Raw genomic sequence first — 12394 nt, 5'->3', positions numbered from 1 at the left:
AGGAGGAAAATGATTTTCTGGATCATTAGTGCGGTTTTGCACATTAATGGTTCCACACAATTTCTTCTTGAAAACTAACACATTTTGTTACTAATTAGAGTGAAATAAACCATTTAGTTTGTCTTTTTCCTGAGTGTTTTCTTTCTCTTCTGTCTTATTTGAGGTACCCAATAGCTTGTATTAACTTCTAAGGTGTTACTTATGTGACTCTAACACGTTAATTTACTATTTTAATAGCTGTGGAAATACAAAGGAGCCTGAATCAACTTGGAACACCTCAAGATTCTGCTGAATTGAGGCAACAGCTGTAAGTATTTAAACAACAGAGAAGGAAACCAACTTGTTGCTATCAGAGTGTGTAGTGTTACCCTCCCTGGAGAAGACACTGGAAGGCTAACTTTCCTGCTGTTTTATCCAGACATTTAGGCAAGTTTGATAGGGAAAATGCAGAACCAGTTTATAAACATATAAGTAGCTTTACAAAAAGTGGAAACTGTTAAGGGTTCAGTGGAGTGGCAGATTTATAGCTTCAGGAAATGTATCCATTCTTTGGCTGTAATGCATGTTTTCTCACTTTAGGCAACAGAAGCAGCAGTATACTAACCAACTTGCCAAAGAAACTGATAAGTACATTAAAGAATTTGGATCGCTGCCTACCACTCCCAGTGAACAGGTATCAAGTTTTAAGACCCATGTTGATATGTGAAAGAAATCAAATGCGTTGTGGGATCTTTGAACTGTTATGCTAGAGAGGAAATTAAGGGGCAAAAAAATTCTATTTGAGATTAGTTCACAGAACACAAAACTATATTTAATTGCTCAGGTAGTATCCTGTGGTTCAATAAAGCAAAAATTATTTCCATGCATTTGCCCTGGCCCATAATTAAGTCAGTACTCAGAAAATGCTTCCTGAATAATTGCTTCCTGGCCTTCCAGGACTGACTCCATGTGGCACACACACTCAAGATGTGAGGTTGCTAGGGGCACGTAGCTTCTTCCTTACTTTCTCAATGCAAGTTAACCTCAAAATCCTGACCCAGTCTTTAGCGGGATGAAAACTTGAAGTGAGAAATCCAGCAGAATGCGCCGTCAGCCTCAAAGCAGGTGAGAGTGCGCAGAGTTTGACCATGCTGTGAAAATGTTACCTGGAGTGGTCAGGAAGGCCCTGTCATTGGAGAGTGAGTGACAGTTTCAGGATTAAGTGTGAGACAACTGTCTGAAGTTCTGTTGACCTGCAGGGCTTGATTCTAGCAGGCTCTCCCTCCTTTCCTGTAGCGTCAGAGGAAAATACAGAAGGATCGCTTAGTGGCTGAATTCACGACATCACTGACAAACTTTCAGAAGGTCCAGAGGCAAGCTGCTGAGAGAGAGAAAGAGTTTGTTGCTCGTGTAAGAGCCAGTTCCAGAGTGTCTGTAAGTATTTTAAAAGGCATTGTAAAAGTGAGCTGGACAAGAACTCCACAGAAGTCTACATTAGTGTGATTATACAGATAATGAGAATATCTGTCATGGAAATCAACAGCTGAATATTTATTTTGTGGCTTTTCTGCTCAATTTTTACCAGGGAGATGGTTTTCTATAACTGCTTGTTTTGTCCATGTCATAGAACAAAGGATGATAGATTATATAAAAATATTGAAACATTTTCTCCAAAAAGATTAGGTATCAGGTCAGGATGTTGAGTAAGTAGTATTATACTGACTTGGTACTAAGGCTTTCCACTTGTGTATGTGCTGGTGTAGATAGCACTTTACTCCTGGCTTATACAGGGGTGATAGAGAGGAGCAGAGTGAATATTTCCTTAGAATATCAAAAATGAATATAAACCTGGGAAAAATAAATGAAAAGATGACTTTCAAGTGGAATTTTGAGTTAAACTCATTTTCATTTCCCTCAAAAACTACACAAGTTGTTTCTTTTTCTTTAATGCAGAAATTCCTACACTACCTTAAATCTTAACCAAATAATATTTATTATTTGGCCCTTGAGAATATTCAATGAATTCCTTCTTGTTAGCCTAGGATTACTTGAAGCAGTTGACCTAAAAATATTAGAATAAGAACTTATTTTTCTACACACACATGAATACACAAAAATCAGTTTAGATTAGTAGGGAAAATGTGTTTTTTATGTTTTTGTGTTCTTGATTTCTTTGCCTATTCTCAAGCCATCTTGTTACTGAATTATTCAGGGTGGTTTTCCTGAGGACAGTTCAAAAGAAAGGAATCTTGTATCCTGGGAAAGGTAAGAAATGCAAACATTGTGTATATTGAAAGATAATTTTACAAAGTTATACATTATAGTTCCTGGAACAATATTAAGTATATATTCAATGTGCTATATCATAAATATCCTAAATTGTTTATACATTGAAAACAGATTAAAAAATTTGAGAAATTTTCAAAATAAGAAATAATTTTTCCAAACACACATTGACTTTTTTTATATCGATCTATTTGAGAGACATCAAGTGTCCCCATTGACTGGTTCTATCCCCAAATGCCTGCACGGAGCCAGGAATTCAATCCCAATCCAGGTCTCTTATGTAGGTGACAGAAATTTAGCAACTTGTATCATCACTTGTTGTCTCCCTTGGCAGGAAGCTGGAATCAGTAGCTAGAGCTGGAAGTAGAACTCAGGCACTCTGATATGAGATGCAGATGTCTTAACTGGCATCTTAACCACTAGGCCAAATGCCAGCCCCAGATTAACTTTTAACCACATTATTTCTGTATGGGAACTCTAAGTCAACCAGAAAACCCAGTTGCCAAAATATAGCGTTCAGTAATTAATTACTCTTAACCCATATACGATAATACTAATGGAATGAAAATGAATAGACTTTGATTACTGTATCTGTTATATTTTTAGAGAACTTAAGTGAGCAATTATCTGACTTTGAAGAATAAAGTATTCTGGTTAGTATTTCTGAAATAGGAATTAAGTTCCATTGTCTTAAATAGTAGTCTTTCCCCTTTCCATATTATCTTTTTTTTATCAGCCAAACCCAGCCTCAAGTGCAGGTGCAGGATGAGGAAATCACAGAGGATGATCTCCGCCTTATTCATGAGAGAGAGTCTTCTATCAGGCAACTTGAAGTAAGCCTTGCATTGTAGAGTTGGGCTGCTCCTCTGCTCTTTGTGAGTTTGTTCTCTAGATTCTGGGATAACTCTGGGAGAGGGATCAAGAGAGAAAACCAAAAAAAATGTGTCAATTTGGTGGCATTTCTAGTAATTAGAATAATTATTTTTTTAAAGAAAGTCTCTTAGTATTTGTGCTGAGATGAGCTATCCCGATCTTTTTTTAATTTTGTAAAGTTATCTAAAAGTCACCTTAGTACTGAGAGTGTCCGTCTGTTCAGAGAATCTGGATGGCCTCCCGTGGAACACGGTGCACCTCACACCAGAATGTGTAAGACTTTTTCCAGTGTCTTTAAAAGCATCTTGTTTCTCTTCAGTGTGTTTGATACCAAAAAGACCAAAGAGATTCAGGTCATATTTCTTGTGAACCTGCCTCATTCCTAGAAGGTGGGCTAAGAACAACTACAATGGCTGCAATTTGTTGAGGATCTTCCATATGCCAGACAGGATGTGATAAATTCTTTTTGTTAATCATCTCATTTACTCCTCATAAAAACTAAAAACGCTCATGGAAAATGGAATTAAAATATGTTTATTTTGATACAAAAAAATTTGAAATCCATGGATAGTTTTTTCATTGTGTGCATTTTCCATGAACTTTTTGAAATGAGTGCTGCTGTGGTTCACTGTGGCACTGCCATTGTCATTTTACAGATGGGCACATGATGAATATGTGACTTTCCCCACCCAACTGAGCAAAAGATTAGTAAAATTTTAACTTCCTTATCGAATAGTAAAATTTGTAACTTCACCAACCTGTTGTGTATTCGAAAAAAATTTTTTTTTTTATTTGAAGGAGAAAGAGAGCACGAGAGTGATAGCCAGGAGCCTAGAGCTCCATCTGGGTCTCTTGTATGGGTGGCACTTGTCCAAGTGCTTGGGCCATTCTTCCCTGCCTTCCCAAGCACATTAGCAAAGAGCTGGATCAGAAGCGGAGCACCTGGGATTCGAACCATTCCTCCAGTATCCTAGTATTGTAGGCAGCAGCTTAGCTTGCTGCACCACACTGCCACCCTTCCACACCCCAGGCATATTTGGCTATTTAATGTGAGGCTTTGTGTTTATACTTAGCATTTTATTATTTTAAATTCTCAAACTGATGTGCAATTTTTTGCTAGAAGGCTGTTGTAAGACTATTTTATACTCTTCTAAGCAGATATACTTGTGATAAAATTATGAGGTTGTAGGAAATCAGCTCTGTATCCCATGGCTCCTCTCTGGAAGAGATCTTTCATTTCCATCCTGCCTCACCTGACATATTTTTTATTTATTTATTTATTTTAGAGAACTGGTGACTCTTGTTCAAAGTCTGTTTATTTAGGACTGCATAGTAAAGTAGTTTCCCGACATTTCCACAATTTATGTATTAAAGCTAGAGGCATGCTCACTTACTTGTTAGTGTTGGTTTGGATCTTTTTATAACTTTCCCCTTTCGTGAAATAAGGACTGAATTTCTGATAGTTCAATGTGCCTTTTTCTCTTAGGCTGATATTATGGATATTAATGAAATATTTAAAGACTTGGGAATGATGATTCATGAACAAGGAGATGTGATAGGTAAGTCCTACTGATTTACATTTCACAGAGTAGAAATGTGCCAGCTATTTGTGGCAACTTTCTCAAGTACTAGTAACTGCTTCTTTTCTCTCTCTTTTCAATTCTCCTGGAATCAAAAGCCTAGTCTCTCCCGTAGCACAGTATCACCTTTGGCATGATCTAAACCAGACCTTGGATTTGGCTCCTCATGTTTGAAATGACCAGCTTCCTTTATTTCAGAAGCCCCAAATTTAATCAGGGCCCAGCATTGTGGAGACCCTGGAAGGCACCATGTAACATCATTCCAGCTTCTTTCCAGAGCCTCTGGGTTCAGTTTTATCCCAATTTAGTTGTCATAACACCAGAATTTTGGAGAAACCTGCAGTGTTTGTAGTTGCATGCTGCCTTCTATTTTAGTTTCTAAGGAATGCTTATTCATTTGATCTTTCATTCTAACAGATTTTTGGTAAATTAGTTTAGTAATATTACTTAGATGCTAGGAATGATTTTTAAAATTATTTTTTAAAAAGAATCACTAAAAATCTCTTAAGTTTTTAATGTAATAGTTTTTCAATTAAGGTGTAATTGCGTTGGTCAGGATCTTAGTCATTTTATCACTTTGAAATTAGCAGATACACCTGTGGGTATATCTAACGCAGACAGTGATTTCTGAGTTTGGTTTAATTGAAATACTTGCACTGTTATTTTAACACAATTACTGTTTGTACTTCTTATTATCCTCTGTGGCCCCAGTAAATCACAAGGTAAAATTCCAAAGTTCAATTTATTCATTCATCCAACAAATGTTTATTAAGTACTGCTATGTCTGAGCATTGAGGATTCAGCCAAAATTACAAAGCAGATAAAGGGTGCTTCCTTCATGGATCTTATAATTGAGGGAACAGGGAGACAATTTTAAAAAGAAAAAAGTGGCAAATAGATGTTTGTAAGTACCATGGGGAGAGCAAGACCAGGGTGGGCGATGGGATTACTGGGGGTGGAGGAGTTGCTGCTTTATGTAGGCTAGCCAGGAAATAATTGAGGGTGACAGATTAGTGAAGTATTCAGAGAGGCAAGGGGGAAAGAAAGAGAAAGTGTTCCAGGCAGTTTGCAAGAGTGCCTAAAGCAAGAAGCAAGTAGAGATCATGCTTTAGGTCGAAGAGGATAGCATCATGCAGGAGCCTGAGCCAGTGTGAAGACTGTGGTTATTAATGATGAATGGGAAGCCATGGGAGGATGTGAGCAGAGGACTATTGTGGCCCAGCTTGGGTTGCCATGACTATTGGCTTGAGAACACACATTAGAGTGGCAAGACCTAAAGCAAGGAGACCAGTTAAACAGCTATTGTAGTAATCCAGGTAAGCATTCATGTTGACTTGGGTCAGGATAGAAGCAGAAAAGTGGTAAAGGAACTCTGGATATTTTAAAAAAGGTAGGGCCAAAAAAGGTTTACTGACTGGTTGGGTATAGGTGAGAGAGAGAGATTAAGAATCACTCTAAGGTTTTGACTTGGTCCACTCTCACTGGTGGAATTGCTATTTTCTGACATGGAGAATCTCTGACTAGAGCAAATTTGGCTGGTTGAGATCAATAATTCCTGACTATGTTAAATTTAATGCTAAGTGAAGAAGAGGAAGATTCATGGACTGGTATCTTGAGATGAATGATAAGGAATAGGATAAAGTGCACGAATGGAAAGGTTGGCTCTGCCTGAAAGTTCCTAACAAGAGGAGAGAAGTCAGAGCACACAGACCTTGCAAGTATTTGGTAAAGAGGGTCGTAGGAGGTGCAGAAATGTCTTCTGATGTTTCCTGTTATTTCAATGAGCTGCAAATCGAAGTACTGACTGAAAGTGATAATGCCTGAGGAGGCATGTGGAGGACACAGAAAGAAGAGAAGGTGTGACATAGCCTTCTAGGAGTTAGGGAAATGAAGCTTGCTTGGCAATAGTGACAATAACATGAATTAAGTTCAGCATAAGGGTATTCTTTTTTGAATCCATGTTCAACTGCATAGATGCTGGTCAGATCTTTGTCACAGAAACATAGCTAGAGCAGGGGAGCAAGGGAGCTGAGGATGATTGAAAGAAACAATTGCTTGTTTAAGGTGAAAAGGAGAATGAGATAATGGAGTATGTTAGGGACAGTGAAAAGGTATTGGGATACTTGATGGCATCAGGTATTAGAGGGAGTGAGCTGAGCAGGTGGTATTCAGAGAATTAGATCCTTGCCATTGTGATTTTGGAGCAGTTGTAGTAATTGGTAATGACAACGTTTGGGATGTAACTATGAAAATGGGTAGCTGGGGTAACTGACAAAGTCTTTGCAAAAGCCATAGTTCAGGCATTGAGAGGTCAGGGTTTTAAAAGGATCAGCCACTGAATATTGAAATCACCAATAAGCATCATAAAAGAAGTGTTGAAGAGAGTATCAGTGGATCAGTATCTAAAAAGTTCAAGAATGACTGGAAAAGATCATGAAATTTATGGGTGTCTGCAACCAGGAGGCCAATCTGGATGAATTTAGCAAATCAACCATGAGCTTTAAAATGGAAAGTTGGTGGGGAGGAGGAAGAGGCAGGGGCTGTCATGTAAAAAGAGACCCCTGTTCCACCTGCATGCCAGAGGAGGGTGGGAAGATGCTTCTGCCAGTAGAGGAGACCATGGGTCCTTGTGAAACCTAGGTGTCTGTACAGAAGTAGATTGATGATGGCTGTGGAACTCTGTATTTACTCTAAGTAAAAGTTATCAGAGGCTTAGTTAGCCAGATGCCAACTAGATAGTACACAGGTATTACGCGCTAATCATTTAAAGTAGGTTGCATTTACAAAGACACAGGGTGAGAAATTTTACAAACTAACGTGATAATTTAATATTTAAAAATATACATAGGTGACCAAGTTTTAGTGTTCAGATCTTTGGGGGGTGCAGGGGGGTCCTTCTGTTGAAATAGTATTCTTTGGAATACTATTGAAATACTATTGAAATACTATTGAAATAGTATTCTTTGATACTGTTTTTTCTGACACGGTGAAGAAAGTGTTTGTTAGCGAGAAGATTTTGCACACTGGTCTTGAGAAGGGAACAAGCTGTGATGTGTGAGGCTGAGGCAAGCCTTAATGCCGACCCTGCTTTGGTCATTGCTTGGTGGCAATACTTCCCCAGGGGTTGCCAGGTCACACGGGAGTTGGCAGTGCCATGAAAATCACCAGGTTCTTTTCTTCAAATATTTTGTGTATTGCTTGAGTCATCTTAGAAGTAGTTAGAGAAAAATTATAGCCAGGTTTAAAAAATCTGCACTAACATTAACTTTGGATACTAAGCATACTTAATCTTACTTTGAATAAAATCTAGTGATTTATTACTGAGGCATCATCATACACATTTAACAGTTTTGTGGGTGTGTGTTTTGTTTTAAAGACAGCATAGAAGCCAATGTAGAAAACGCAGAGGTGCATGTTCAACAAGCAAATCAGCAGCTGTCAAGGGCAGCAGATTATCAGGTAAGGTCATCTGTAAAAAATTTTCCTATAACTCAGCCTTTTGTCAAGGGCTAAAAGGGTGGAGGGAGAGAGAGACAAACAGTTAGAGGGAACACATGTGCATGCATGTGTATAATCAGATTTAAGGTGACTGGAGATATTAAATTTTAAAATCTCATATAAAAGGCATCAGAAATATGCCTGTCAGTTTAAAATTGGTATTAGCCTGTATGGCCTCAGGGTTGAACCAGAGTTTCTGCAGGACACAGGAATGGGGTATTCAGTGTTTAGAGTCCTGAGGGTATAATTACTGAAATGTAGAGTTTATCAGCGACTAGGTTTGATGTGGCTTTGTGTGGATTTTGGATTTTGGAGGATGTAGATGAATTTCCAGGTTTAAATTTCTTCTTCCTTGTGGACCCTGGACCCTAGGTCTGGGAGCTGCTCCCAAACTTAATTCCCAGGGGCCCCGAAAGGACAAGGAGAGAGTCAAGCAATATAGTGCTTCAAAAAGAGGCAGCTTTCCTAAAGGTTCTACCTGGAAGTCTTGATAATAAACTTACTAAACATAAGTGTTTGCCGACTGTGATGCTTCTCGTTTGGATGAACTGTGAGCAAAAAGGAAAGGAATAAATTTTCTTGAAGCAGCAACACCCCAGGACCTAACATTATCCCATATCAGGGGAGCACCCCTGGCAACAGATGCACCACAGTGGCACACCTGTGGTGTCTCAGTAAGGCACACGCTGTTACCTGTCTGTCTGCGTAACCGAGTGGAGTCAGGAGAAAATATCTGTGCATGATGACATTGGAACGTTAGCAAAATTGTGTTTAATACGTAAGAAGTACTCAGTTGAAAAATCAGATGACTTTGTGGATACTGAAAGTATTCATGATTTTCAGGGTAATTCAAAAGTTGCAAATGTATCTTTTGGTATATTTTGTACTACTTCTAGTTGACCAAGTAAATATATAAATGTTTCTGCTTTAATAAGAAAAAACAACTTCTACATGTTGGTGTGAGGTACACAAGCCATTAATAAAATAGAGAGACCTACAGCTGAGCCAAGAGTGGAGAATGGAACAAAATTCTTAATCTTTGTATTTTGAATAACAGCTTTATAATTGGGTTAGGTATGTAGTTTTTATTTGTATGGTGAGATCTGGAGTGCAGTTTCTATTAATGTTAAACAATGGGAATGATTTTGGAAACAAATTTACTTTAGGAAAAAGTTGCCAAACATTTATACTTGCTGGGATTTTCAGGGAACTTGTTTTTTAATAGCAACTTTTTGATAAACTTTAAAAATGTAAAACTTTCCAGCTGTTCTTCGCATTCATAGGTAACCTCAACCTACTGCTTAAGTCAGTAATTTTAAGTCTCTCTCTTTTTAAGCCAACCTGCAGAAAACTTACTAACAAAAATTTACTCTCTGGGTAAAATTTTTTTGAAAGAGTAGTGCTCTAATGTATTTGACACATGTTTGAGAAACAAAAAACATACCCCAAAATTTGAGGGCAATAAACTATTGACCTTACTCTACAAAAAATGAACCAAATTGTTTTCAGTTTCTATAGAGATACTCCACTAAATTTATGGCTTTTTATTTGTGTTTGCATCTTCAGCGCAAATCCAGAAAAACCCTGTGCATCATCATTTTAATCCTCGTCATTGGAGCTTTCATTGTTGGTCTCCTTATATGGAAGCTGAGCAGCTGAAGTTATCAAGGAGAATACTATTGCACTACATTGTCTATCACATGGGGAGACTCCTGTAACCACTTTTTTTTTCCCAAAGCTGTTGCATAAAGGAGGGTTCCCATACTTTTTGTTATTTTTATGGAGGGCTTGGGGGTAGGGGGAGTTTCCTTTGAATTAAATCTGGTATTTTCTAATAATGAAAGTTTTTCTAAATATTGCTGGCATAACTCTCATGGTTTTCAATTTAATAACTGTTAGGTTTTTGCCCACAATGTATAGGCATTTCATTTATAATTTATTTACCCTATTTGATTTAGTTTTTGGAATTCGTCAGTTTAAAGCTGTGTGTGTCCTGTGTGCATCTCTCTGTTACTCGGTAACATGTGCCCAAATCTGTACCAAAATCTGTAACGTTAGTTCTGGTCTGGTTCACAAACAGCACAAATGATCTCTTTCACTTTTACTGTTTGTTTTCTTTTGAGACCCTTGTTTACTCTGAATGAAATCAGTGAAAAATATCCTATTATATCTCATACTCCTGATATGTATATACTAAGCATTTGCTGTAGATTGTCTAGTAAAAATACTAAGGATAGATTGTTTTTACATATGGTCTATTTAAGTGTGATGTTTACAGAGAAAGTATTGTTACTATGAATGTTTAATGTAACGTGGAGGAAGAGTATGAAATATCAATACCAACATTTATTCTGTTTCAGTTCTGAAGATCCCCACTTGTTACTCCACTAAACTCTCTTAATAATACCATCTGGCTTTGCAGGCTATTATTTACCTTCCATTGGGACCTATAAGATAATGATTACTTGTGAATCTGTGGGTCAGAATTACTTTTGGGAAACAGCTTTCCCACAATTACTGGTTTTGACCACCTAATTATTTAGAATTTAGTGTTTGTTGTGTGTCATTTTGTACCATCTTTCCTTAGAAAAGAAATTGGATGTTTGCCGATTTCCTTGCCTTTGAAAATCAATGTTGTTTTAACTAATCTGAATACTGTAAAGAAGGTAATCTTAGTTTCTAGTTTGTATTTTATAAGGTTCTAATATAGCAGGTTCATAGTAGAGGCAGTGTTTAACACAGCAAGCTGACACTTCAAATGGGAACATATGAAACCCTAAGAAAGTTAATTGTGTCTTTGCAACCACAATAAAAGTGATTTGAAAGGTGTTCCAATAGGTCTGTTTCGTAAGGCAGAAGTTACTTTCACAGAGCCAACACTTAACTCACCTTTTTGTCTGTGCTGCTTAGAGTCTCAACACTGTAGGTGTAACCCCGTGCACGGTGACCATTCCACATCTTTTGGGATCACTGCTTTACTCACAGTTCTTATTTTGGGGATCTGGACTAGTTTTGTACTAATTACTAGAAGCTTCTTTGCATGTCAGCAAAACTCAGTTTGTTCCACAAAAGGAACTATGGAGAATTTTTTTTTTTTTTTTTTTTTTTTTTTTTTTTTTTTTTTTTTTTGTGAATGAGTGAGGAGTAATTAGAACTTTGAGACACTGTGTTGCCAGAATCCAATTGCTTTAGTGAGCAGATGGGCGTTTCAGGGAGAATTCACACCAGTAACACCTGCTCAGTGGTCAGCAGAGGTCCACCAGGCCTGCTAGATTATGTCTTTCTTTGTAAGAGCACCTGCTGTTTCATGTGATAAACTAGCATCTTCAGCTACATAGAAGTCCCAGTGGCTTCCACAAATCAAATTGTTTTGTGTTGTTTGTGACAATTGCACTTGATAGAATGTTTATTCTCATACAGCCAAGTGCATTTACTTCTGTTACTTCACAGTGATTTCCCAGTAACAACCGAAGCATTTTTAAATATTATTTTTGGCATAATTTTAGTACTTTCATTTAAAATGAACTATTTATAAATTATGATTAAAAATTATCATTTTTAATGTTTATTTACTTATTTAAAAGACAAAGTAACAGCGAGAGAAAGACATATCTTGCATCTGCAGTTTCACTCCCCAAATGCCGACAACAGCCAGGTCAAACCTGAGAGCTAGAACTCCATCTGGGTCTCCCACCTGGATGGCAAGGACTCAGTTACCAGAGCCATGGAGCTGCTGCTTCCCAGATTGCACCATTAGCAGAAAACTGGATGGGTAGTAGAGTAACCTGAACTCAAACCAGGCACACCAATATGGGATGCATTCCAAGTGGTGGCTCCTGCTGTGTTATAATGCCTGCCCCCTATTATTTTATTTTATTTTATTATTATTTTAACAGACACAAGAAACAATGACTTAAAGCAGGAACTTTAGTGGCTTGCATTCTTTTCTCTTTTTAACACAGAAACTTCGAATTTTTTTTTTTAGGTTTATTTTACTTATTTGAAAGAGTTAGAGATAGAGAGAGAGAGATCTCCCATATGCTGGTTCAGAGAGAGAGAGAGAGAGAAAGAGAGAAAGAGAGACCTTCCATATGCTAGTTCATTCCCCAAATAGCCACAACTACTGGGGCTGGGCCAGGCTGAAGCCAGGAGTCAGAAACCCCATCTGGGTCGCCCAC

The 12394-nt window shown here is 37.7% G+C and overlaps 1 protein-coding gene across 1 annotated transcript in view; it reads left to right on the top strand.

Moving 5' to 3' along the window:
• Positions 1 to 11045, top strand: part of STX7 (syntaxin 7) — a 45620-nt gene extending 34575 nt beyond the window's left edge. Inside the window, exons 3-10 of the mRNA XM_062186773.1 lie at positions 238 to 307; positions 580 to 673; positions 1276 to 1413; positions 2192 to 2244; positions 3002 to 3098; positions 4625 to 4697; positions 8095 to 8177; positions 9783 to 11045. Of these exons, the coding sequence (XP_062042757.1) occupies positions 238 to 307; positions 580 to 673; positions 1276 to 1413; positions 2192 to 2244; positions 3002 to 3098; positions 4625 to 4697; positions 8095 to 8177; positions 9783 to 9875 (701 nt within the window). The 3' untranslated portion in view covers positions 9876 to 11045. The remainder of the gene's footprint in view (positions 1 to 237; positions 308 to 579; positions 674 to 1275; positions 1414 to 2191; positions 2245 to 3001; positions 3099 to 4624; positions 4698 to 8094; positions 8178 to 9782) is intronic.
• Positions 11046 to 12394: the final 1349 nt, after the last annotated feature.

Source organism: Lepus europaeus, chromosome 3 (genome assembly GCF_033115175.1).
Source record: "Lepus europaeus isolate LE1 chromosome 3, mLepTim1.pri, whole genome shotgun sequence".
In the NCBI taxonomy this organism is placed as follows: domain Eukaryota; kingdom Metazoa; phylum Chordata; class Mammalia; order Lagomorpha; family Leporidae; genus Lepus; species Lepus europaeus.
The sequence above is the reverse complement of the archived record's forward strand: the minus strand, read 5'-3'. Positions and strand labels throughout refer to the sequence as shown.